The sequence below is a fragment of the Caloenas nicobarica genome, chromosome 15 (assembly GCF_036013445.1).
Source record: "Caloenas nicobarica isolate bCalNic1 chromosome 15, bCalNic1.hap1, whole genome shotgun sequence".
Classification (NCBI taxonomy): domain Eukaryota; kingdom Metazoa; phylum Chordata; class Aves; order Columbiformes; family Columbidae; genus Caloenas; species Caloenas nicobarica.
The window spans coordinates 12,502,483-12,529,865 of NC_088259.1; the positions used below are offsets into that span (position 1 = coordinate 12,502,483).

The following is a 27,383-nucleotide window of genomic DNA, read 5'->3' on the forward strand; positions in this document are numbered from 1 at the left end:
CCCTCGGCGAGGTGCGTCCCGCTGCTGAGGGGGCAGCAGGCACTACGGGGCATTTTCCTGTCAGTAGCAAAGCTCTTGGGGGAGATGGCAGTGGTTCCGTGTGTTTGGAGGGCAGAGGTCTCAGTCCCTTGTTGATAAGGAGGCATCTGGAAGGGGTTGATACTTTCTTCTTTGGCTTGTCTGGCTAGGCAGGAGATGAGAGACCTGCGAGGTGATAGTGAAGGCTTCAAATTAGGCTGTTGCATCCTTATATTGGAAAAAAAACCCAACAACAACAACAACAAAACAACCAAAAACCACCCACGCCCTGTATTTGTTATTTAGGAGTACAGAGGTGACTCATGTGTGTTCCGGGTTGCTTGTTATACAGAGTCGTTCCCTATTTTCAATCATTATTTCCCTTTGCTTTGTTTAATTCTGGATAATTTCTGGCATGGGGAGACCAAAACTGCACATGGTGGATTGGTTGATGTAGATTGATTTATGCCAAGCATGCAAAAGTTTGCTGTTTGTTTACATGTAAACTCTCAAAGAAAAAGACTTGTGTCTGCTCTTGAGTATTAAGGCAATGTTTTCAGAAAACAATAACTTCTGAGATCTTGTGGTTTGGGGCTATTACTCATCTCAGCCCATCACTGTATGTATCATTAAGAAGGCTTTTCCCCCTGCATGTGTTTATCACATTCTTCTTGAACAATTTAATCTGCTTTTTTATAATAAGGCCCTTATTATACAACCCAGTGTTGACTATAACTGGCCGTCTTCATGGTCTTGGTGAGAAACACTGAGAGGCCACTGCAGGACTTGCTGTTCCTCCATTGCCAAACACGATAATTTCTTCCACTCCTAATTTAATCAATTGTTTGTCTGTTTAAGGAAATTGTATTATATTCCCAGTTAGTTTAATTTCTTAAATAGTATTTATACAACAGACAAACTTTGGAACTTGTATTGTACGTTGACTAATTACTGATGTGTTTGCAAAACCTATTTGAAGCCTATGTCAGTGGTTTGTGTTTTGGTCAAGTGATGATTGTTCTGTTCTTATGCAGCTGAATAGATGAATTGCAAAAATGGCAGCCAGGAATGAGATGCAGGTACGTGTTTATAGACCAGAGTATCAGTATTGATTGTTTTAATTACTAGCTTAAAACAGTTCTACTGATCCTTAATTAGAAGTAAGGTTTGCAGTGTGGCAAAGAATGTGGTAGGAAGACATTTTCCTTTGGCATAGGTTAGTACTAAGTAGCTGGGTAGAAAGCAAGTTGGAAGTTGTTATTGATGAAAATAAATCATATGCATTGTATTGTTGGGATAATACTTAAGATCAAAATGTTGAAATTTGGTTATAATTAATCTAGAAAGAATAAAGTGGCAAAACAGTTGAGGCAGTAGTCACCAGATATGTTAATATCTTTTAAATTCACTAATGGATAACTTAGAAACGCAAAATATTAAATGTACTGAAGGAGGGATATTAAGATAATAAGCACTTATGTAAGCATTTATTTGTAATATGAGGAAAGAAAAAACATCCAGCTAAGGAAAACTAGCAAATAATTTAAAATGCAGTGAATAAGTATTTGCGTGTTTAGTGTATTAGATGTGGTGTTCTGTACTTCAGGTTTTACATTTAATGATTTTGTGATTCAGAAGATTTGCTTAGAATGCAACAGATGATTGTGTAAAATCTATGTTAATTCTTGTTATATCACTATTGGTGTTAAGCATATGGTAATACAGTTGCTCTATTTTCTTGTCAACAGTTTGAAAAGTTAATTGATGAAGTTACAAGAAAAAAGGATTTCCAGTTGTTAGAACAATTTCTGGCAACAGAAGCCTGTGAAAATGTCTCTCACAAATGCAGCAAACAGTTTGTCAACAAATTAGACAAGCTTCTGTGTCGGGTAAGGTAATTATTACATCAAAATCATCTATACTGTCATTGTAGTAGTCTGAAAAAGTTGGGTTTTTTTCATTTGGCTTGGTTAATAGCAGCAGTTGATTTGAAAAACTGAAATAAAGTTTAAGAATGAAATCTCTACTTCAAGCTGCAATTAAGTGGCTTTCGAGAACAAAAAGACATCTGGTTAATTGAATACAGGTTCTTCTTGAACTGTACACTAATGCTTATGTTACTATTTCAATTTCAGGAATTAGACAAACAAGAAGTCAAAAGCATCTCCACTTTACTAAATTCTATTCAGAAATATGGGAAAAAAATCAGCATAGCAGGAGAAGATGGGCTCCCAGCAATGATGAAATACGGTCTTATTGGAAGGATAAGTAAAACTATAAAGCATATGTGAACTTCTTAAAAAAAAAAACAACTAGTAAAGCATGCATAAGTAATGCTTCAGTGCTGAACAGCTTAGTGTTCACTTTGTTCCTCGATTGTTTTTCAGTTAAGAATTTCTTACAACTTTGGAACAAACATCATTCAGATTTAAGTGTTCTTGCACAAGATTTTGCAAATTATGCAATATATAATTAATTTAGATAGGCTTACAGCAATTATAACAATATGATATCTCTTGATGTGAGCTTGCTATACTGCTTTTGACTCAGGAATTAGAATTTGCTCGTGCAATTAAATTATTTTTTGTTCATAGTCACAACAGCAATATTGTACCTGTTGTTTGAACAGACTATAGTGCTATTCTGATTATTTTGTGCTATTTCAACCTGGATGTTAAATGCATTAATCATTTATAACTCAACATAATAAATATGCTGAAAAATAGACACAACTTCCTTATTGCTTTGACCAGAGATTTCACTGAAGAAAATTAATGGGCTTGTGTTACTCAATTACCTTCTCAACAGCTTTAATAAAAAAAGTGTGGTAGTAACTTCATTGCTTATATTCACACTTGCAAACACATTTTTTCATTCAGCCATTATCAATTTGCAGCTCTTTTATCTGTGATGGCAGTTGTAAAAGTAGGTCCCTAATTTTAGTGTTAGAAAGTCAGCTGCAGAAATTACTTAGATTAGTTTGAAATTGCCTCCGTTTGTTCAGTATGAGTGAAAAATTTCAGGCTGGGGCTAAAGCACACAGCAGACTAGTAACTTTGCTGCTGCTGTTTTAATCTTTGTAAAGTTTGTATAATTTTAGTTAAGTATAGCACAAACTATAGTCCTTTTTCATGCTATTAAAATAGATTTTTTTTTTCCCTTTACATGGTTAGTTGGTTTGAAAAGGTAAAAGGAATTTTGATCCTCAGTGGAAGTGGAAAGAATGAAATGCTTACAAGTCTGGCTGAAGATTTCTTCAACATGTTGCTGGTAAAAATATACTGATAATAAAAAACATAGTGTGTATTTGTGAAAATAATTATTACTAGTCTAGCAACACACAAACTTTCAAATATGTTTCTATTTAATAACCTTATGAAGTTAATGTTACAATGATTTCTGAAATAGATTACAAGGTTTTTGGATAGTTTGCCTGTATTCATACTTGTTTTCTGTTCATGAAATGAAATTTTTTTAAAAAGGCAATGTAAGCATTCAGTTAACAAAAAAACTTCACCTTGGTCTAATTTTGCTTACATAAATTTTTGGTATTCCGATCCCAGGACCCCAAGTTTATAAGATCTGTGAGTTTTCTGTTAATCAAATTTGTTGTAATTGGGGAAATAATTTCCCTAAATTTAACTGAAATATAATTTTAGGAAACCACACCTGATATTAGAATAAACTCTGCATTAAGGATGAAATAATTTTAAAATGTTGAATGCATTTTGATTACTTGCTTTAGGTACATGTTACTTGATTTTTATGTTGTAATATTTAGTATCACTATTATGTGTTTTCTTTTGGTTTTTATTGTAGGCTGTATGTGATAGCAGACCAGAAGGTGAGCTTAAATAAAGTGTATGTTAAATATGATAGTTAAAGTGTTCTGAGAGATGCTGAAGTGTTAAAATGACTCTTACTACTTGTGGAACCATCTTGAGGCAATGTAGTTCTGGGAACATGTAATGAGGGCGATACAGAGTTTCTTGATCTAATGTAAATGTACCACCAGATCTACATGCTTCAGCTAATGAACTGGGACAGAAAAGGGTTTTATCCTCAAGAAGGCTGTTCTGCACACAAACAGCCGCATTTCTCATTCATGTGAAAAAGACTCGAATGTCAACTGTAACTTTGATTGTATAATTTGAGGTTTCCCTACTGACAGATTTCCGTGTAACTTGCTGATGTCAGTAGTAAAAAAGCAGAATGGCCTCAGAAATAGCAACTGAAACAAGGTTTTTCCTAAAAAGTGTGTTGTTTCTAAGCTACTGTCATAGCTCAGCATAGCACAGTAGTTCTTCTTTATTGACCTTGTTATCACGAATATCACGCTGCTCTTACTTTTCAGTATAGCACTAGGGAGAAATTCACTATGGACCATTACACGGTCACAATCAAAATGAGAGAGAGATTTCCTTGTTCCTGGGAAGATAAAATTCCAAGGTCTGAATTATATGTCAGGGAACTAAGTTATAGAATTGATCCAATTATATCTTAAAAATAATGATCTCATGCCCCGGGGATTCTGCAGTGATGCACAGGAATAGAAACATCATAAAGAGCCATATTTACTAGAAACTGAAGTAACTATTCTGTCTTGCATTTAACCATGAAGCTTAAGGTGTTAGTTGTTAAATATTTCCTATATGGAAAAGAAGGCATCCTGTGTTTTATTTTCAAATGAAAACGAATGTTTTTCCAAATGCCGATGACAGGGGACTCTTGATAACTCTTTAAATTCTTTTTTTTTCCTGTTCATTAGGTAAAATGCAAATACTAGAAAACTTTGTTTTGAGAACATGTACCCTCATCGCTGATGTAAGAATTAGTATTTATGTTCAGCAGGAGGTAAATGTGCTTCTTTTTAAGTAACAGTTTTCTGGTTAGTGTTTTAACAGACTTTATGAAGATAGTAACATTATTGTACAGATGCTACAAGAAAAGAGAATATTGTAGTGTTCTAGTATCAGAAGGATGATTTAATGTTTCTCTGGGAATGTTTGTTGTTTATATGGTGGGGTTGTTTGGGGTTTTTGTGTTTGTTTTTCAGTTTACTGACCTATAGTTTTGGTGAGAAAGCTGTATAGAAGCCTAGGAAATAATATGCTCTATTATGACTGCTATAAATTGGATTAAGATCGTTGGTTGTAAATTCTTTAGATACTTGCAGGAAATGTGTATACCTTCTAGTATACTGCAGATTTCTCAGATTTATTTTAGTGATCTCAGGTTGTCAGGTTTTTTTCCTTTCTAAAAAAAGGAAAAGTTACAAAAAATCTTCTGTAAAGGCTGCATCCCTTAACTTTGCTCTTAATGCAGGTTGAAGGCAGACTAGCTCAGCAATGAACTGCAACAGAACTCTAGCTTTGAAAGCTTTTTAAATATATTTAAATCTGCAAATAAGATACATAACCCTTTAAGAACTGATGTTCACATTAAAGCTAATGTAATTTATTGAAATTGAGGTGGTTATATTAAGAAATACTATTTAAGACCAGATTAGAACTCGTTGTCTTTTCTTGTTTTGCAGTTATTTAAGCATATTATTTTCTTCAGTGGTATGAGATGTATTACAAGGGCCCAAAAGAAGAATAACTTAACTTGTTTTATATTTAGTCTTACTTACTCCCTTTTTTCCACTCTTCTTAGGTAGTAAGAAAACTTAATTTAATGCTTGAAAACACACCTCGAGATGCCAGGAAAAAGCTATTTTCTACAAAGGAAATGTCTCTTGTCATGTAAGTAATCTTTAGTATAATTTTTGCATAGCTGGGAAGACAATTTTTACTAAGGCTGTTTATAATGCTTGCGGATTGCTCCCTCTTTAACTCATTTTTGCATTCGCCATTGTGTTGCCAGCGGTAGTGGCTGTGGGCGGCAGGTATTCTTGTGTGTTATTCTCCACTATGAGCCTAAATTTACCTCTTTCCCAATCTGGGTTAGGTGGCTTCTCATCCCAGTTGTCTTAAAATAATTAAACTCTTAATTATGTCTGTAAAGCACAGTGAATCAGTCACTGAAGTACAAGCTATTCACGTTGGGAAATTTTTTTTTTTACAGCATTTCAAGAGATAAATAGAAATATATCAGGTGATTCACTTCCCCAGTAGTACTTTCAGATGTCTGTCCTTAGCATAACAGGCTTAACCCTTTGGAGTCTTAATAGTTTAGTGCTATCAGGGTTTCGTCTCACACATTAAAAGCTTGTAATTTAAGAAACTTCTGTGCTTTGTGTTGCTGTTCTATTTTGATGAAACATTGCTTTGTTTGGCAGGAGTGACATGGGGAGGAGAATTTTGGATGCTGGAGGTGAGCATGGGACTTAATAAACAATTTAGTGCAGAGCTTCTTAAAAATTACATGCAGACCCATTAAAAATCCAGATAAGACATTTAGAAGCTGCAGAATCTTGCGATTACAGTTCTTTGAAGAATATAAATACTGCACGAAAGCAATCTGCAAACTGGAATGTTTCAGATGTGTGCAGTGTGTAGCTCACTCTTTGAAGTTTTAAGTCCTTTTCTTGTCTAGAATATAAGTTTTAAAATAGCAAAGGCTCATAAGGAAGTCAGTCTTTGAGGACAGTGAACTGCCAGCCACGCTTACTAGTGCTATAATGTTTCTCAGTTCAGACCAGTGAAAGTTGTAAACTTCTTATCTCTTGCTTGTGTGCCAAGTGTTGCTTTGGCATTCCTTGAAAGTTTGGTTGAAATTTCATTTTGAAACATAAGCTGTTTAGTCATCCTTAGTTCTTTATCTATGTATCCTTTATGGGTTTTGTATTTGGGTATAATGTGATAAATAATATGAAACACACACACTGCTTATACCGTTTCCTACGTAATAGGGTTTTTTTTCACATCAGTAGTATCTTTAAAACTACTACTCATGTAAAATGTCTTGTGCTGTAGACTATGACCTGCAAGTAGCCATTACGGAAGCTTTATGCAGAATGATATCAGAGAAACAGAGAAGAGAACTGGCATGCCAGTGGTTTTCCATGGAGTTTGTGTCCAATGCATTTAAGGAAATTAAAGATTCTGAGTTTGAAACAGTAAGTTGTGTGTTAAAAAGTATTTCCAGGGAGGTAAACTTTTGATTTACAATTCTTTAAGGAGTTTCTGTGTTTTAATAGGATTGCAGAAAATTTCTTAACCAGGTGAATGGCATGCTTGGAGACAAAAGAAGGTAAAACTGGGTTTGTTTGGGTTTTTGTGTGTGTGTATAGTGTTTTTTATTTTTTTTTTTTTTTAAAGCTCATATTATTAATTATTTTCCTTTTTGGATTTTATGGCCGTTCACTGGGATTAACCTTGGTATCACAAAAGCTGTTTGGGGGAAGCTCTGAATTAAAACAATACAAGCAAATAAGACTGAAATTGCTGTGGTGTAAAGTCAAGGAACTACACAGAGTTAAGATATTTTTTAAAAGTAGTAAAGAAATTGAATAATATGTCTTTTGTCACACTATCACTGATATTATCTTCTTCATCAAGATGTTAATTTCATGTAATTCCCGTATTTGGAAAAAAGACAACCTGAAACATACATTCTGTTTATTAGATAACAGCTTGAAGAAACTGTTCACTAAATAAAGAACATTCATTTGAAAAGATTCTCGAACAATATAAAGCATGTGCTACACTTTCTTTAATAAATGTTTATAAGGAACTAGTTTTTATATTCTATTTAGTGCTGTTGCAAAATCCTGTGATTCTCATTGATTCAATAAACACCATCTAACAACAGCCAGTAATCTGTTGGTATGTATTCCTTTATTTATTGATTTAGGATATTTACATTGAGATAGTGATCAATGAGAATATCTACTAGAGAAATGGGACACACAAAAGAAAAGAAAATACGAGCTTTTTTCTTATCAATACGGTCACATGCTCAGTGTATTACTTTTCTACATCATGACAGCAGAGAGATTGTCTGATGTGTCTATGTCAGATGTATTCAGTTTGAATACCATTCTTAAAATATCAGCAGATAAGCTAGAAGTATTGAACGTAGTAATAAGATCTGGGATCACTGCTTTAATTGTGAGGATATATGAAATTTCATGTTATCTGCTTTGGGGAAGAAGTGTAGTCAAGTGACTGCTCTGTTGATTGCTGTGATCTCTTTGTCTCTAAAGGAACCAAGTTTTGTGCTGAAAACAATCCAGTTGCTGTGTTCAGATTTGCAAAATTCGATTTAGGATACTTGACAAAATATCCTTTTATTACAGGGTTTTTACATATCCGTGTTTATCAGCAGCTCTTGATAAATATGAGGTAAGTTACAGAATTAATCATATATCCACAGATTTTCAGTCGTGCAGCTGAATAATTTCTTTGCCTTCTGGTTAAGAAAAAAATAAGGATGAAGTAAGACATTTTCTTTTTTCATGAGTATACAGCTGTGCATGTATTTCTAAGTTTGTCAGACTGTAACACAAAGCCTGTTAGATGGAATAAATCATTGCTTTCAGTTTTGGTTTTTTTGTGGGTTTTTTTTTTTAGCTACAGATACCATTGGATGAAAATCTTGAAGAATTTTGGATTGATTTCAATGTTGGTAGCAGAAGCATATCTTTCTATGTGGCAGCAGATGATGCAGTAAGCTAATTTTTGTCTGTCATACCAGATTGTCCTGAGGCAGTAGATACAAATTTCAAGTGTATCTGTGGAAGTTAAGTGTGCATCTATATAATGTGAAGGGGAAAAAATATAATCTAGATTTGCTGTACATATTTAGATCAAATAATTTAAATGTAACAACTTTCTAATACTGTGTGCAAGCAGTTTAGCATATGCACAGGTCAACAAGAAGCCATTTACAAAATTCCAGTTATAATTTTTGTAGATGCGACTCAACTGTTCAGATTAATCTCCCTACCAAAGCTCTTCTGAAATATCCTTTGTTGTTATAAATGAAGCACATGTCCGTTGTCACTCCTTGTAACAGAGGATTTAAAAGGTGAAAATTTTTCCTCACTGAATAATTTTCTGGTCACTGCACTTCATTTAATTGAGGTATAATGCTTTTCTATCTTTAAAAAAAATCTGTATTTTTTCATATAAGGATCATCAGTGGGAAACAGTCATTATACCAGAAGAAGAGGTAGAGTTGTACAACCTTGAAGGTATCGGCACTCAAAAATGTGACCTTTTGTTACACACTAACTTGGATTTTCAAATTGATTAATCCTGAAGTACTGACTCAGTTCTCAGCAAAGCAAAATTCCTACTTAAAGTATTGTAGGTACTGTTTTTATCAGGAATAAAATTGTACTGCAGTCACATGTGCATTTTAGGCATGCAGGTGTGATTTTATTAAAATAATTTAAAAATAATGTCTTATAGTTACTTCAATGCAAAATAAGGCATAAGGCAATGACATTTAATAATGTTCCTATTAAACTAGTTAGAATAGTTTCATAAATATCTGTGATTTGCATCTACAGTAAAGAACCTTCAAAGGAAATTCTACAGGCTAATATATAGAAGTATTTCTAAAAGGTGGAATCTTGAATTGTTTCACTAATAAAATTCATTGTAGGTTAGAGTGAATTAAAAAAAAATATGCATCTTAATAGCTGAACTGAAGAATACAAATAAGTTTCATATGTTTACGAACATTAAATGAGATGTTGTTAAATTGTAATGAAACTACTCTTCACATTTTGGTTTCGTCCAGAAAAAGATTCGAAGAAATTATTAACAATAGATCTAAAAAGCCCAATGAATGTGGGTACTCAAGAAGGAGAGAAATTTTTTTTCTATTTTGATTCTATCTTGGAAATCAAAGATATAACTGGAAAGATTTATGGATTAAGTAAATGTAAGGTAAGATTTAAACACATTTTCAAATAGTTTTTGTTTGATTCAAAATAATTGTCTCACTGCCTTATAAATGTAATAGCTGTAATTATTGGTATCTATTTATACCAAGAGTTTCTGATTAAGATCACTACAGAACAGCATTTCTTCCATAATATGTTAAGCTTTGGTAAAGATGCCTAAGAAGATTTAAAATTAATTACAACAAAAATTAACTGGCTGGAAAGGGTTCACCATAGTTTAATGTCAAGTTTTGCATATATAATTTTCCAGAAACAGAAGAGCTGGATGCTTACAATTATGAAGTCTTTCAGAATGATTCATTAGCTATCCCATTTTGCTGTACGTTGACCACTCTTATGAATTTACTCATTTAGTAAAAAATTTTTAGCAAGCCATAGTTTATTCCTTACTGCTTGTAACAAACTACTTTGCCCCAAACTCTGAATGACCGAGAAACTCATGAGGAGAGGAACTGGTACAAGCTTGTAGAATCTATTTTCCCCTATAACCTGATTTCAGGCACTTAGGATCTCTGACTTAAATATTTTCTCTCTGTTTCTTGTTTTAAAAAAATGAGCAAAGTGTATATTTCACATAGATGGTTACTCACTTTGTAGGGCTTTAGTAAGAAGCAGTCTTCATCAGTTGCCAAAACAACTGTACATGTCGTCTTCGATGAAAGCGGATCACAGGTATTTTACTTCAGTGTACTGAGGTGGTTGTTTTCTTTTTTTTAATGTATAATCTGATTATTATTTGTTTATGATCGTCCACCATAAAAACAAGTACGTTTAAAATGCCAATATGTAAAGATAACTCTAAAACCAGTTAAGTGATTTCTAGTAGAGTATGTATGTATTGTATACTTGGGTAGAAAATGATATTAATATCCAAATAATAGAATACTTCAGACAAATATACACAGGGGAAGTTCTTTTCTGTGAATCGTGATTTGGTAACCCATCCTTGTTAGTGAAAATAACAGGTAGAATGCTTTTCAAACTGAAAGTATATGAGCTCTGAAGTTTATAAGAATCTACAATGAGGAATGTGTTACTTAGGATAAAGAAGTTGCTCTGTGTGTATTTTATAAATGTTTCGATTTTATTATGTTTTATATTTCTCCATTTTAAAAAAAAAATCCAAAATATTATATAGGTTCTGGTACCAGAAAGTCAGTTGTCACCATGTTTGGAAGAAAAATCTGAAGAAGAGGAGAAACTCCGTAAGTACCAAACCCAACAACTTCCTGGAACTTTGAGGACTCTGAATAAAAATAACAATCAAGAAAAAAGCAGAGATGGCTCCTCCAAGGTTAGTAGGATTACCAAAACAGAAAAGAGCACATCTAAAAGACAATTCAGTTTAAATATTTATCATAATTTATAGTATAAAAACCCTGTTATTTTGCAGTTGGAATATAATTAATAATAATCTTGGGAATCATCTTGATTACTTTGGTTGTTAACAAGGGACAGAATTTGTGCTTTATTGACTAAATTTAGAAAACAACAGTCACTGATCTCCCTTTAAAAACAGTAGTTTTAAGTATAATGTAATTCAAGTATTTCAGTGAACTTTCTCTGAAAAGGAAGCTGCGTAAGAATCACAGTACGTTGATGTCTGCAGCAACAGCAATTGACGTTCCAATTATAGAACGTGTTAAAAGCATCTTGAACATCATTTTCTAAAATCTTGTGTTGTCATTCTTAAATCTGTGTGTGATGGTCAACTCTTTTCTGTTCATCAAGAAAACTAGATCTTGTAAAAGGAAAGTGTCTGAAGCATCTGTACTTATTCCTGGAACCACAAGATTTTCCACAAGGAGTCCACTGGAATTTATTAGCACGTGTAAGTGTACAAGTACTTTCAGGGTAAACATGTTATAAATCATCTTTTGAATACAAGCATGAACTGTGATCCTTTGCAGAAGTGGAAATGAAAAGTAGACTTTATAACATCTCCTTAGCAGGTGCTTTAAACATGAAATTTTTAATCTAGGCCTCTTGCTACTGGTCCGTAGACACAATGCAGGATAGTAGCTGCACATGCATTCCAAACAGGTGAAGGCCATGTATTGTTTTTACTGCTGCCGTCAGTCAGCTGGTTGTGCTGGAGCAAGCTGAGAAGTCAGCAATTGATTAGAAAACCTAAAACATACGCGTTTCATCATGTCCTTAAATGCTCTTGGTTTAAAGAATTCTCAGCACTTAGTGCTTTTATAGCAGTTGCAGTGGAAAATCAGCTTTCTCTGACGTGTACATCTGTCACTTGCGTTATACATCTAGAACCTGCATGTGTTTCTTCAAGGGGCAGTTGATGATGTGGCTGGTGAGCAAGGCGGGGTCCACTGCAAGTTTGAGTCACAGGTCCAGTGCTACTGATGCTTACATCAGAAGTGCTTCTTAGAGACTTTATTGCAAATAGCAGTCATCGCTTTTCTACTAATGGTCTTACCGTAACAGATATTTAATACTTTCTGCAAGGGAGAGATTTGTAAGACAATGACCAGTAGAGATTGGAGATACAACTAGTGGCAGAACAGCATGACTAACAAACTTAATTTTTTTACTTTAACTGTCCCAAGTGCATCAGTAGCCTTAGTTATGTATATCCATGTGTGGCATAGAAATCAGGAGTAATGGAGTCTAGAAAAGAAAGCATTTTCAAATTAGGATGGAACAAGACAGAAACTTTTCTAACTTTTTTTGTTTGGAACTTAATGACACAGTGTATTCCAGCAAAAATACATTACGGTAAAATCTTTAAATAGGTGACCAACTGTTTTCTCCAGAGCCAGGCTGTAAAAAGCATTGCTTGCCTCCAGATATCCAGTCTATGGGCTTGTTAACCTCCATGTCACTTAATTGAAGTCAATAGAATTATAGAACGTACATAATGAGTTGATATAAAGACTAGTCAGCTTTCCTAAAGTTTATGGAATAGGTGTGATCATAGGCAAGACTCCTCATATTTTTGTCACAGACAGTACAGTAATTGTAATAACAGAAATGGTAGAATTCTAACAGGTCTCTGGTTTGTTTTCAGCCACTCCATCTAAAGGGCGATTTAAATTACCATTGGAAATGATGAGCTCTGCTGAAAGGTCTAACAATAATGCAGTAAATGAGACCAGAACAAAGAATTTCTATCAAGAACCTACTGGAGTATGCATGTCATTTGTAGCTAAGTCTTTTATTTAAAATAACATTAATTTCTAATTTGTTCCTAATTCATATTTTAAAGAGCTAGGGTTTTGCAGTCAGCAACTCATTTTAGAAAATAGCGTGTTTTACTTTAATGCATAATGTAGTCTTGTCCTCTGGATTTCAGGGTTAATATGTCTAAGGTCAGACTGAACTGTTACAAAATAAGCCAAGATTTGCATTCAGTCATCAGTTCTGACCCTAGAGTTAACTCACTTTTACTAGAACCACTGTTCTTCCTTTGTGTATAATATGAGAACAGTATATGCAGAGAATCTCAAATTAATTATGCAGTGTTTGAAATACTCTTAAACACATTCAGCTATAGTTGTCCAATGTTAATGTCTTCAGGTTATAGCATTTATAGCATTGGGTTTAGTGTATTTGGGATTAGGCATTCACTACAATCAACCAAAACTACATACCTGTCACTGAACTGCAGTTTGAGTGTATGTATTTTTGCTTTTGTTCCAGTTGAACAAAGACTTCAAAGTAGCATTTTTATTTTATTCGTGGTACTAAATGTCTTTCTGCATCAGATTCAGGTCAAATCCCAGACTCTGGGATTCTGAAGCATCTTTTTGCTTTAGAAAAATGTTTTAATATATAGAATGTGTAGTTTAGAATATTACAAGCATTACTTTCTAGGAGAATTTTACTTATTTTGTCTTTATGGATTGTGATTGTCAGTGTTACTTCTTATGCTTTTTAGAGTGGCCGAAGATGTAAACTAGACAATGAAATCTGTGAAACAGAACAGAAGATCAGGAAGTCAAATAATAGAAAAGAGACAAAACTACCTGAAAAGGTACTGGAATCTCCTTCTATGAAATGAAAAAATAATTTCATATTTTATTAGGGAAAATACAAGTTTGAGGCTGCACTCTTAATAGTCCTGTGCTAATATCTTCTTTTGGGTGTTATCCCACTGTAGCAAATGTATGCCGAAGAAGTTTTTGAAATGATACAAGAGGCAGAAATTGAGACCATACAAAAGCAAACTTCAGGCAAGTAATTCTACAAGTGTCGATAGTGCTTACTTTTAAAATAATTTTATTTTTTCCATTTTTTTGCAATAATAATTGATACTAAATTAATGTCTCATTCAGATGAAATGTTAGATATTGTTCCCGATTCTCAGCCAGTAGGGAGAGCCAACAGACCTTTGTAAGTATTAAAAAAGAATACCAAGTCACTGTTGTCACTCACTGTGAAAGGAACATTTTCAAGTATTGCCAGAATTTAATTGTCTTTTCTTAGAATTGCATTAAGAACTGTTGGCTGTGTAAGTCAGGTCACTTTTGTTTTGTAATTTTATTTTTTTTTATTCTGAAATTCACGCCACCAGTCCGGCACTCTTACATGTACTTGCTAAGACTACTTCGTGAACAATAGTATTCGCCTGTCTTAACCAAAGACTTTGAATTGCTGAATCTGTTTGTGAAAACAGTACTCTTTAACAAGGTCAGAGTAGGACTTTAAGCTTTAGTAGTAACAAAGAGAGTAATTCTTTCAGATGACATCAGAAGGTAAAATACAAACGACATACGGGTTTACATAAATGAACTGTGCTGTAAAAAATAGATTTGACACACCACAGTTACCTGGGTTCAACCTTTAGTGATGCTCATAGGATACTGTTGACTTTTTGAAGTTGACTTAAAAATATATGATTTTTCTGAAGGTTTGCCATTTTACAATGTGTTGGTTAATTGAACAATGGTAGCAGATTTAGGTACCAATGTAAAATGGGTTGAGATCTACAAGACATCACTATTTTCCTGTTTTGTGATGCATATTTGTTGTAATTAAGACTCACCTTCTGCAATTCACTGGTAATAAGATTGCATTATCTTTGTTAGGCTGTGTGATCTTCTGGAGAGCTCTTTTGATAAAACCAAAACATGTAAAAAAAGAGCATGCTCCGTTCCTCAGAAGAATATAACAACTGGTGACAAGCAAAAGCTAAATCCACCACTGGCATGTACGTCCCATCCAGGTTATGTTCACACTTTGTTAACTGTTAGAGTTAAAAATGTTTCAGATGACTTTTTAACCTACAGCTGTGCTTTTTCCCCCCTCTTGTATTAGTTTCCATTGTTAAGGAAAGAGCTGTGAAACAAAAAGCTTTCTGTTCAATTTTTTGAAGTATCTCTTCAGATTAAAAAAACCAACCAACCAAACCCAAAACACACACCAAAAAAACCAAACCAAAACAAAAAAAACACCACAAAAAACCACCAGAAGAAACTCAGGAAAATTGAATTGATACCATGAGGGAAGAAAACTGCAGAATACTTAGTGGACAGTCAAAGTGTTAATCATTTGAAACAGAAACCATTAAGTACAGAAGGGAAAAATATTTGAACAACTACTGAAACACTGTTTAAAACATTTCTTTCAGCTAGAGTGTCTGAAACATCTTTCCATCCTGGTTTTGCAACAGAGGAAACTGATGTTCTCTTGAGAAAAGAGACCACAAATCCAAACCAGTCAAAGATGGTGAGTTTCTTACCTTTATTTCTTTGACTTGCAATTAAGAGAACTGTCAAATTTTCAGTCTTTCAGAATTTGTATTTGACTTTCATTTTGTCGCAAACTTTCACTTTTAGTGACTTTCCACTAATACAAAATAAATAAAATAATGTCAGCTTCACTGTTTACTTTTTCAGTATAACTTAAGATTAGTTTACACTGGATTTCTTTTAGAAAATAATATTTTTAAAAAAATAATTCTTAAATAAGCTCCAACTTGTGCTCTCATACACTTCTCATTCACTTTTAAATGTTACTTCACACAAAACCACAACATTTTAAAGAAAATGTCTGCTAAACTGATGTTTTATTGCTCACTGGGCAATGCAAGGGAAAATGGGGCTTCAAAGGGATGTGATTTAGTACATCCAGATGACATTAAATGAAGTTTAGGTAATTGTTGGGAACCTGTAGTTCTGTTTGCAGCTCTGCCCTTCTGTGTAGTCTGTCCAAAGTTGAGCCTTAAACTCTTTTTTTTTAATAGAAAACAAAGTTTAAAGAAATGACAGATGCAACAAAATCACTAATTAATAAAATCAGTGACAGATACAAAGTAAAGACTGATGACAAAAGCAAAGCCAGAGATTCCTTGGTTTTTAACAGGTATGATGTGAACTATTGTTTGCTTATTCTCTTTATGCACGTGGATTTGTTTGTGATCTGCTCCTTTGCCTACGGTTGTTTCATATGCTGCTTTCACCTGAATTGTTTGTTCACTACTGGTAAACTCTGTGGTACTGAAAAGTAGGAGACTAGTAGTTGGATAGTTCAGTAGTTGAATAGTTCAGTAGTTGAAATACCTACAAGAGCTGTTACAATTCTGTTTAGTGGTCTTTCACTAATTCATTGACAACATATTTTGGGGAGAGAATTTAACTGGAATAGTTCATGGGCACGTTGGGTGTCATCCTAGTTTGGGGTCCAAACCTCTATTCAGTCATCAATTTTTTGGTTATCTAAAGTTCCTAGTTTTATCTTCCTGAAATAATTGACTGTTAGAATTTGTTAAATTTAAACTCTTCAATAAGAAAATCAGTTGTACCTGGCTGGAACTGCTGCTTGGAGATATACTTGACATGTAATTACATGCTCTGCATGTTTGATTGTGACTGGACGACAAAGGACTGGAAGAGTTGGGCTACATCACCTTTTAAACCTTTTGGATGGGGACTTGGAAATGCAAGGGGCTGATCTTCACAAAAACGAAAGGGGCTGATCTTTTTTAATCCACATGGGTTTGTATGTAATCGCCTGAATAAACTTGTTGTGTTTGATAAGGCCTTTATTTATCTAAGCAGTATTCTAATGCATATTTTCTAATTAGCATTTAACAAAATGTATCCTTATTTTTTAGGCCACATTTAAATAAATCCTTTGTATCTAAGGTAACATTATTGCTTTTGTTGGATTTTTCTTCATATCAGATGTATGTACATATGTGGTGGTAGCTAGTAGATGTAAAAGCAAAGTTCACAAGTATCGCTGATTGTTAAATATCTGTAGATGTTAATGTTCGTTATGCATTGACTGTATATACTTAGAATATTTTTTGTGTATTTACTTATGTTGAATAATATTTTTACAGGCAACTATCAGGCAGTGAAACCCAAATTAATTTCTGTTTACATATTATGTAATTGAATCTTTTCCTTTTGAACAAGGCATTGGTAAATATTTAGAATAAAAATATCATAGTAAATATTATAGAGTCCTTAAATGAGATATAGCCAGGACACAGAAATTAGTATTAATGTTTGTGGGGAAAAAATGCTGAGGTTTTATTGATATCCTTAAAGGATAAATTCTAAAAGATTTAGTTTCTACTGGCTCTTGTCCCCATTTTGCCATACTGTAGTGTTGCTAATCAAGTGGAAGTCTGAGCAGCTGCCAGGTCTTTTCATATGTTTGTGATGAATAACTTGTATTTTGAGATGACAGTGTGTATGAATGCACAATCCCAATTTGACATGAATTAACTTTTTATTTACGTATAGGAAGAAACTAAGGATAGAAACACAAAACCCACTACTTTTCTTAATATAACTGCTGGTCATATTATGTAAGTAGTTAAAACCTTTTCAAACAAAATTTCTAATTATCCATACCTAACTTTGTGAAACATTCATTCATTCAGTCACAAAATTGATCTTTGTGTCTGTTTGACAGGGATGATGTCTACAACTTTAACATCAGTGGGTTTGATGAGCCTACAATAAAGCTTGGAGTAAGAATATAACTGAAACTGATATGTTATGAATAGAATATAAAGGAGCTCAGTCAAATTATGTCTACTGAAAGTATAGTTAACATCTAAAAATTGAAATTATATCACTGAACTAAGAGGGGAAAAAAGTTTGCCATGTAAATACCTCCATCACTTTCAAGTGTATAATGATAGATGCTGTCCTAGGGTTCTGGCCCCTTAAAGCTATTACTGTGTTTTCCTTAATTAAGAATAGAAGTTTGCTAGGAGTATCATTATCTTTAAATTTATCTTATTATCCTGAAAGCATTATTGCCTTCCTTCTAATCCTCATTGTAAAGACATCTTCGCCCATATGTTTAGAGTAAAAAGAAAGTCTAGCTAAGATAAAAGCAAAAGACAACAAAAGATAGTTTTGCTGCTTATGGCTCAGAGGAGCCCAGTGAATTGGTGAAGGCAGCGAAGCAAGTGGAGGAAAAGTAAGGTGTTAGTTTGAGATACTGACAGCTTCAGTCAGTTCTCGATGGTTTTAACTACCAGCTCTGTTGTTAAATAATTTCTAAGATAGAAATCAATCATCGTAAGTTAATTGATGAATGTAAAAACTGAGCAAAAAAGCCCTTAGATGTTAGTGTGGGGTGGCTTGCTTAATTTTGTTTAAATTGTATAACAAATGAAAATTTTCATTTGTTTCTTATTTATTTACATTTTTAGGTCCAAGAATTGCATGTTACCGAACTGAGTGTTCGTACAAATCCGAACGAAAAAGGGTAGGGATGTTATATTGTGTCCTACTCTTCTGATTATCATCAAGAATAGTACTGTGTGCATTCTCCACCGTTCTGTCATGAAAATCCAGGGAATGTATGCATGACAATATTTCTCGACTGTGTTGTTTTTTCAAGCAATAATCATAGCTGCTGTGATCTCCTCAGGCATTTCATGGTTTTCCTTTGAGGAAATAATGTGTTTCATGAAGAAAAAAAAAATTATTTCTCTTGTTGGAACACTACAGGGATATAAACTTCTGAATAGAGGGGGGTGGTTTTTTGTTGATGATCAGCCTGCAAAGGGATGTATTGTTACTGTGTGTTCTTACTGATCATTAGCAAATATGCGCATCCTTTAGGGTTTAAGATAAATGGGTATTTCCAAAATGGATGTGAAAACAAAAGTAAGGTACATTTGTTTGAATCCTTAATCCACATATCACATGAGTAGTAGAAATATTTAGAACAAGTATGTTTAATTGTATTGTTTAAAGATATTCTTTCTCTTTCTAATTAAGGAATGCAGGTGATAGTAAAACTACCACTGAAGTGAAAGGGAAAAAAAAAGTAAGGCTGATTTTTGTGGATCAGTATATCTTGTCTTCTTGCTTTTGAACACCAATAATGTAAGTGAAAGATACATTAAAATAAATCAATAACTTGATAACTTTTTTGTTTTTTGTAGACTAGAAACAATCAAAACAAGAAGCATCTCTTTAGTGACACAGACACAGAATACAGAGGTGATGACAGCAAGACAGACGTTAGTTGGCTACATGAATCAAATCGAAAACCTAAAGCCCAGTTAATTGATTACAGTAGAAATAAAAACTTAGGGAAACCAATAAGCACAGACAAAAGTAAGAATTTTTTAAAAAATTTCTTAAGATTGCTGCTGTAAGTTTGTCCGTAGATATTAACTGCGCAACACGTAATGTGCTGTGTTGCAGATACAATATGTTGTTGTTGTCTTATTTCCAAGCGTAACAAGTTTTCAGGTTAGTTCTAGTCATTTAGAAATGTTAATTTCCAAAAAGTCTGTATTTTAACGTGGAAAATCATTGGAGGATGGGACAGGCAAAGGTTGTCAACAAAAAAACCTTTGGCTTTTTAAAATAATGTGCTGAAGGCAGTTTACTGAATCAGTAAGTTTACAGGCATAAAAGTGATTTTATGATTGGACTGCTAAAACTCTAAAATGTCAAATACTTGTATATTTTGCTGATTTTTCTAACTTTATGTATTGTAGCGGCAGATAAATTCTCTGCACCTGCTTGCCACGTGGATAAACCTAAAGGCAAAAGTGCAAATAAGAAAAAGGTAAAGTAAATTTGTAACTAGGCTTGTCATACATACTTAAAATGTCTTAACTCACTAGAGAAACTGTTTTAAAATAATTTTTCATAAATATGTGCCATTTCTCCACGCTTATTTCAAGATCATTTGTTAAATACAGTTTGTTCTTTACAGGTTCTCTATCCTTTGTATATTGTCTTTAGTTAATATCTCAGGTATACCATGAGCTGTGAGTTAGAATGCTTATTACATATGCTTTGCTCTATTCCTGAACATGAACTGCTATGGAGAGAGAGTGGTGCAAGTTCTGATGCAGAAGGGGGACAGAGAGAAAAGCAGACGAATTCTGGTCTAGTTGTTAAGGTAGTCAAGTCAGAGTGATGATGAAGGAAACTGGTTCCTGATCTCTATGCAGGCTTTTGTTTTATTTCAAGCCATCTTGAGAGCACACTTTGGAAACCCACTTCAGCTTTGCTGTAGTTCAAAACTGGCATGTATTTTGCCCCTTCACCTTTTTGACCCTTACATTCCTGACTTCACTGTGCCTCATCTACAGTGAAAATTTTCTTCCCAAAATGCTTAGACTGGTGATTGGACGTGCTGAGCTTTGGTATAGATAAAATTTTTAGGCGTTTCGAAATAATGGAGGTCAAGTAATTAAATGAAGTTACCTGCCATTTATACTTACACATTTATTAATCATCCTGATATAAACTGAAGATGTTTTTTATTCTTTCAAAGATAAACAAAAGTAAAAAACAGAATACAATAACTGATGAAACAATAGAACAAACCACCAGACAAAAACGACCTCGAAGAGCAGCATTAGCAAAAAATTACAAAGAGCCTTCCAGTTCAGAGTCAGAGAGTGAAAGGCAATCTTCAGCATGCACTTCTAAAGAGGAGAAATCAAAACGACAGGTATCCAGTTGCACCTCAAAAGAGGACAAATCAAAAATGCAGGTATACAGTTGTGCTTTATTCTTAAAAACCCACTTCTGCTGTATTTTTTGAAATCAACTCTGGTCTACTTTGCACTTGGTACTGCTGAATTTTAAGTGCCTAGAATGAGCATCAGTTGAAATGAATTTTATTTATTATTTCTAGTAGTGCCCCTTTTTAAGATTCATTCATAAACTCTTTTTAGTAACTTAAGCAATGACATTGGGTGCTAAAATATTTTTATTGTTTTAGCATAACAATGTATATGGATAGGTCTGCGAGCTTCATTGATTAAATCCTGAAGCATTGGTAGTTGCCTCCAGTAGTTAAGAAGTTCATAAGAATAGAAATTTAGGTGTTGAATTAAACAAATCTAATGCTTATCGGTCTTAGAACACCTGATATGCTTCTGAATTTAAATACTTCTAATGATGTTCCTTTTTGGACCTTCTGCTCGTTCAATGGTATGTATGCTCTTTACGTGCATATGTATAGACTTCTGTATGTTTACAAATAATGTTTATATAAACTTTGTATTTTAATAGAAACATATTAATGGGAAAAACAAGGATGATTATCAGCAAAAGGAACTCCAGAATATTGTGTCTATGGAGCCTAGGGGAGCGGCTGAGTATGTATATAAAGCAAAATCAGAGATTTCTGCAGAACAAAAGGATATTGAAATTCCTTCATCTGAGAGCCCTGCATCTCTTGAGGCAATGAGATGTAGGTATTTTGACTTTTAATTTATAGCAATACTGTATCAAAAGTTGGAGGTTAAATGAGGATTATAACAGTAGTACAATTTTACATTTATTTCATGCTTTTACGATAAGAGATATCCCCCAATTCAGTGTGTACCACATAATTTAATGAAGCGTATTAATATGTCACTAACACTTTCATAGGTTGGTGCAGTTATTTGACAGCAGCAGAATATAGAAGTGCAATATGTAAGTGTTAGAATGAATCTGGTAACCACTAAAATAGTGTGGAGAGTGCAAAAAGGCAAGTGTGGCAAGTCATATACCAACACTTAAAAGTAAAATTCCACATATCTGAGACTTGCAAATACCTAGAGTTGGAACAATTAGCAGTATGGGGCTTTAACTTACCTTTTTAAACTTTCATGCCACGTGCTGACAGTTAAGTAACTGTTTTCTAGGTGCCGAAAGAATATCAGAAGGAGATGTTACTCAAGAACATGCTTACAGTGAAAGATCATTTACTCTTCAGGAGTCAACACCAGAAAAAGAGGAATTGTTAAACTTTGAGAAAGAAATATCTCCCAATAATTTCCATCCACAAAAAAAGAATATTCCAAGTATATGTCTAAATCAGTCCTCTGAGATGACTGTTAAAAAATTAACATTTGGAAATAAAAGTTTCTCACCAGTTTTAACTGAAGCATCTTTGGTAAGAATATTGAAGTTGCTCTATAATTAGTTGAACTGAAATTGTTCCATTCAGCTGCCAACTGTTCTATGCTTTTGTACATCTCCTTTCAATAATGATTTTTTTTTCTTTGTTAATGCATAGCTCAGCTTAACGGCATGCAAAACTGTCAGTGGAAAACATGCAAAGGGATCTGTATCTGAAACACACGATAATAATGAAGATTCAAGTTTCAGACATTGCTTTTCAGACACACTTTCTATTAAAGGAAAACTACAACATATCACTGAGCCTATCACCCGAAGTAAAGAAAAGGTATGTTACTAAATCCTTTGCTCTTCAGAAGAGAGCTGCAGCTTTTCATCTATTTTATCTGCCTTACAAATGGTGAGGTTTAAGGGAAATGTATCTTTCTTAACATTGAACACTACACGTAATGTTTTCTTGTGACCTGCTTGGAAAATATTTGAGATAATTTAGTGAATTGTTTATCATGTGGGTACAAGGTAAGAATTGTATCCCAAGAAGATCAGTTAGGGGGTTAGTGTGTTAAAAAATAACAGGGAGTAAATATTGTCTTCTTTACTTCCAATAAAAAATAAATGATTTTTCACAAATTAAAGTATCGTGATATCTGCATGGAAAAAGTCTAGAGGTGAAGAAGTGTTCTCATAGTTTTGGCATTAATGTACTTCTCAATATAACAACTATTGTAGCATTGGCAGACAAACCAAAGCTGCTGAATACCTTCAAATCACTTCTTGTAAGTGCTTTTTCTGGTGAAAAAACACTAATGACTCATTTAAGAAATAATTTTGTTTGTGTTCTGTTGCAAGAAACAGTTGGACTGTATCAGTCATTTGACTTATTGCTATCATTAATTATTGATGTAGTGAATAATTTGTTTATTCTTTCATCTAGTGAGACCTAGTAGCAATTCATGGAGTAATATTTTTTTTCATACTGTAGTTGTGTTTATGTCCCTAATATAACGAAAAGCAATATAAGTGTGGATTTCTGACGAAGACTTCTAAAAGTGCTTCAATTTGGAAACTAATAAATGAATGACTTGACATTTTAGGATTGTGTACCACCACCTCCATCGTCTGTTTCCAGTGGAAGTAAAGCGCAGTCTTGGAGTGAAGCACCTTGTGGCCCCATACATGAGTCAGGTACAAACATTTAATTTAAAACAAAAGACTTTCTGTGTCTTTCTGTGAAGGTTAAGAAAACTGTTTATTTGGCATAAAAATATAGCGGAAGTTTTTTAATCTTGTTTTCTTTTATATATTTTCAGTATTCCGTTTTTACTTTTTCCCATTTGCCCTGCAGTTTTAACTACCACCCCCCCCCCCCCGCCCCCCCCAAAAAAGAAGGCTCCAGAATGCAGTTAGTTTAAAGAGTTAGTTGCACCCTTGAAAAACAGTTAGAAACATTCCTACTGATACTGGGAAAAAGTGGGGATAATGATATTATCAGGAAAAGACGGCTTAGGATGAATCTCTTTAATGAGCGAGTTCTGTGTTCCAGTGAAATCCTGTTCATTTACATCAAGTTCTCATATCTACTGAACATGCCTTCCATAAATTCAGTGCTTCTTAATGTTCATATAGTCCTCAAGCTTTAAAGCCAAGACACATACTCCTAGAATTTGGATCCAAAGGGTCAATAAACTCTTCTTTATCCTCCTATGTCATTGTTGTAAATAATCTTAAAATTAAACATTGTTTTCATCTTTATTAAAGGACCAACTATAGAGACATTTCTCAAACGAAGGTACCACAGTGATACAGAAAGCAATTCTGATGAAGCAGAAACAAGGAAAGAGGAGAAAAAGAAAAGAAACAGAAGAATGACTTTACAGCCTAGAAAATTATTTAAAACGGAAGATGCTGTCACTTACAGAGGTTAGTAATGGAGTGGAAGGTGACTATAGCTGTGCCAAAGTTTAAAATATCATAACATTAAATTCTTAGCAAAAAAAGATACTATCCCTAAAGCATTTTACATGGTTGGGTTTTTTAAAAGAAACAGAAAGAAATGCTAAGTATTTAGAGACTATATTCATCGAAAAAGTCAGAAAATTGGTATGATAATAGAAACTGGTCTCATCTAATTGGTGAAATGAATACATATATAACAAAATCTGTTCTAGGCCCTGTTGTAACTTCAGATAGGATACTTTTGCAAACTAAATTGTGATGTTACCTCTTTTTACTTCTCTTCAGTGTCTGAAAGCATATCTACCGTATCTGTAAATGATATCTCTGTTTTGGATGGTGAAATCTGGGAACCTGGTTGTTCAACTATAAGTGTATGTGAGAAGCTCCAAAAAGAATTCACAAAGAGAATTGAGGCAAGTCATTTCATATACGATATTAGTTGTGTGCGTGGGTACATGTGCATATGAATGATTATCTTACACCACAGAATTTGCTTACAAGGACATAAAAATAGCTATATGCATAGAACTTCAAGAAACTACAGAATTCAGGTTTCCTTTTATGCCTTTTTCAATGACTTTCCAATGATTTTCTTTCCCGGGTCTGTTTTATTTTTTTATCCTGTCTGTTGTTTCAAAATAAGTTTATGTATCTAAAGTAATGATTGTACTGCATTTTGATTTTTTCAAATTATTGAACCTATGAATGAATTTTATTTGCCAAAAGGAAAACATGAGCCTGAATAATGCATTTATTCATTTAAGACAGCTGTAAGCACACATGATTTATTTCATGTGTACTTTCTCTATATTGAGGAAATATATTTTTCATATTCTAATATTTTCATATTCCAAGTAAGCTAGGTAGAATTTTAACAAAACCAGAAACCAGTGTTTATTTATGCTTCGTTAACAGAAAGCTTTTCCTTGAAGGATAAAGAGATATAAAAATTTTTTTCTTTTTGCTCAGTACAATCTATGATACTATGCAATTACAGTACTAAACATAATAGAGGGGGGTTTTTCCCAAAGTGAAAATAACCTGAATTTATTGTTAAAACATCTTCACAGAGCCGCTCACGGAAAGTGGATCATTTTACTAAGCAATCGTTAAGAGTTGCCCATGAGCATTTGACAACAATGAGTTACCAGGTTCATGAATGCAGGTCTGTAAAGAAAGATTTCTTTTAGAATACCCTTAAAATGCAATCAATACCTTCTAAAAGTAACTCATTTTGTTTTGGTAGGATCAGGCAGCTGGACAAATTTCATTTTGCACTCCTTGAGGAACTTGAGAGTTTTGAAAAAGATTCTCAGTCCCTGAAAAACATGGAAAAAGAATTCTCGGTTTGTATTTTAATTGCTTGATGATGGAGAAAAGCAAATTCTTATGGAATCTATGGATTATTAATATAATCTTTAACTTTAGATTATTAATTCTGATTTTAAAAGCATTTATCATTTTGCTTAAAGTTGCATCAAATTTCAAATAGTGAATTTGAGTTGTTGGGATTGACTAGTGCTATGCTCTTAGAATTTCTAGATTACCACTTTCTTTTTCTTCCTAAACTACTACTGCTACTTTTAAGGGGCTGTTTACCCACCTCATGAGCCTTTTTTTCAGCTGGCCTGTCTTCCAGGAACAGCGTGTAGGCATTTGAACCTGATTTGCTGTGTGTTCTGCGACAAGTCAGTCAACATTATGGGTCTGCTACTTGCTGTAATGTAAAAATCAACATTCAAATATTCATATAGACACAAGACTATATTTTTTTTCCTTTTATTCCTAAGGCATGACTTAAATCATATGCGAAGTCTGATTAAAATGCTATGCATAGTCTTTTTCATTGTTTTGAAACTGTTACGCAGAATAGATTTTTGCTCAAACTGGTTCCATGAAAATAGAATTGCTGAAGTGCCTCATGCTGCCAGCTCAGCTTATCATTTTTCACGCTTCTGTGGTGACTGTGTAACTCCTACCCATTCTGTGCTACATCTGTGGTTGTATTTTATTCATATATTAATCAGTTTTAGTTCAGAAAATATTGGTTCCTACTGATCATAATCTCTTAATGTTTTTCTTTCCAGACCTTTTGGAAAAAACATACACATACTTTTAGTACATACATGAAAAATGAGCAACAGAGGTTAGTTGGCTTCATTAATCCTGGGATGAGATTTGTGTTCTGTTCATTTGAGGTATAAATTAGGCCAACTACCATTCTCTGCGCAATTTCACTCTTCCATAAAACAGAGATAGTAGACGAGATCAGAAAATAAGATTTAAGTGTTATTTTACAGAAAAAATGTAATTATTCTCCATCTAAGTTTCTCCACGTGTCTGAGGAACTATTCAAGTAGTAACAATGATGGTAAAATTTATCCATCCTTTTACATACCACTGGATTACAAATAATGGGGTTTATTCATGGTATGTGTGGAATTTTCATTTGTAGCAAAGCTGTTTGAACTGCCTTTTATTTCTCTAGAATTCAGATTCTTAAAACTTCATTTGAAAAGAACATCTACCATACTGTTGACTATGAAGAGCGTATTTTTACTTCAGAGGTATGATGAAATTTTGTTTTTCTTGTTTTCTGTAATTCTTCAGTTTTGCCAACAGATACTAGTATTGACTTTTTTCCAAAGAAAGTCTTAAACCTCAGCAATGTATTAATGCCACGTAAGTATTTTTGTAGTTTTTCCTTGTCATAAAATATCCTTGAATGTAACAATATTCAGTGTTGCAGTCTTGTCTTTTTATAGATGCATCTGATGAAAGAAGACATAAAAAGCCTCCAAGAGAAACTTCTTAAGGAAATGGTAAATGAAGTTATCTTGTCTTCATTTTTATTTATTAAGTATAGCTGATTGTATATTAAATTACTAGAAATTGTAATTTCTATTCCCTTGTAAAAAATAAAAATAAGTCAGGGTCCAAGTATCACTGACATTCTACTTTAAACCTTATCTGGATGAAAAAGCAGCGGGTAGATATGGAAATACTGGTTTACTTCTGAGTCTTAATATGTTGAATATTGACGTGGAAAAGTATCATATTTGTTATGTTAAGAGCGGCATGTACTATGCACCAGAATTACAATACTTACTTTCCATAAAATCTTCCTTTTTTATGTGATAAATGTCATGCTTTTTGCGCAGCAAGAAGAGGAGCTGTGTAATGTTCGCAGAGGATTGCAGACATTGTTTCAATCAGAAGACAGAATTCTGAAGTAA

The 27,383-nt window shown here is 33.6% G+C and overlaps 1 protein-coding gene across 1 annotated transcript; it reads left to right on the forward strand.

Annotated features, from left to right (window-relative positions):
* Window positions 1-1,073: 1,073 nt before the first annotated feature.
* SYCP2 (synaptonemal complex protein 2) lies at window positions 1,074-27,383 on the forward strand. Its single transcript, XM_065645419.1, has 44 exons — window positions 1,074-1,097; window positions 1,767-1,907; window positions 2,154-2,282; window positions 3,184-3,288; window positions 3,838-3,862; window positions 4,787-4,872; window positions 5,674-5,762; window positions 6,299-6,333; window positions 6,936-7,078; window positions 7,160-7,212; window positions 8,261-8,306; window positions 8,535-8,630; window positions 9,097-9,157; window positions 9,712-9,860; window positions 10,475-10,549; window positions 11,016-11,171; window positions 11,609-11,708; window positions 12,906-13,024; window positions 13,776-13,871; window positions 13,998-14,070; window positions 14,173-14,230; window positions 14,926-15,062; window positions 15,468-15,565; window positions 16,083-16,201; window positions 16,953-16,983; window positions 17,593-17,657; window positions 17,765-17,822; window positions 18,516-18,571; window positions 19,090-19,138; window positions 19,257-19,431; window positions 19,821-19,891; window positions 20,609-20,788; window positions 21,355-21,535; window positions 21,975-22,225; window positions 22,349-22,519; window positions 23,286-23,376; window positions 23,950-24,111; window positions 24,433-24,560; window positions 25,218-25,312; window positions 25,394-25,493; window positions 26,235-26,293; window positions 26,636-26,714; window positions 26,913-26,969; window positions 27,309-27,383. Exons 1-44 carry the CDS (start codon window positions 1,074-1,076, stop codon window positions 27,381-27,383), a joined length of 4,347 nt encoding a protein of 1,448 aa, XP_065501491.1.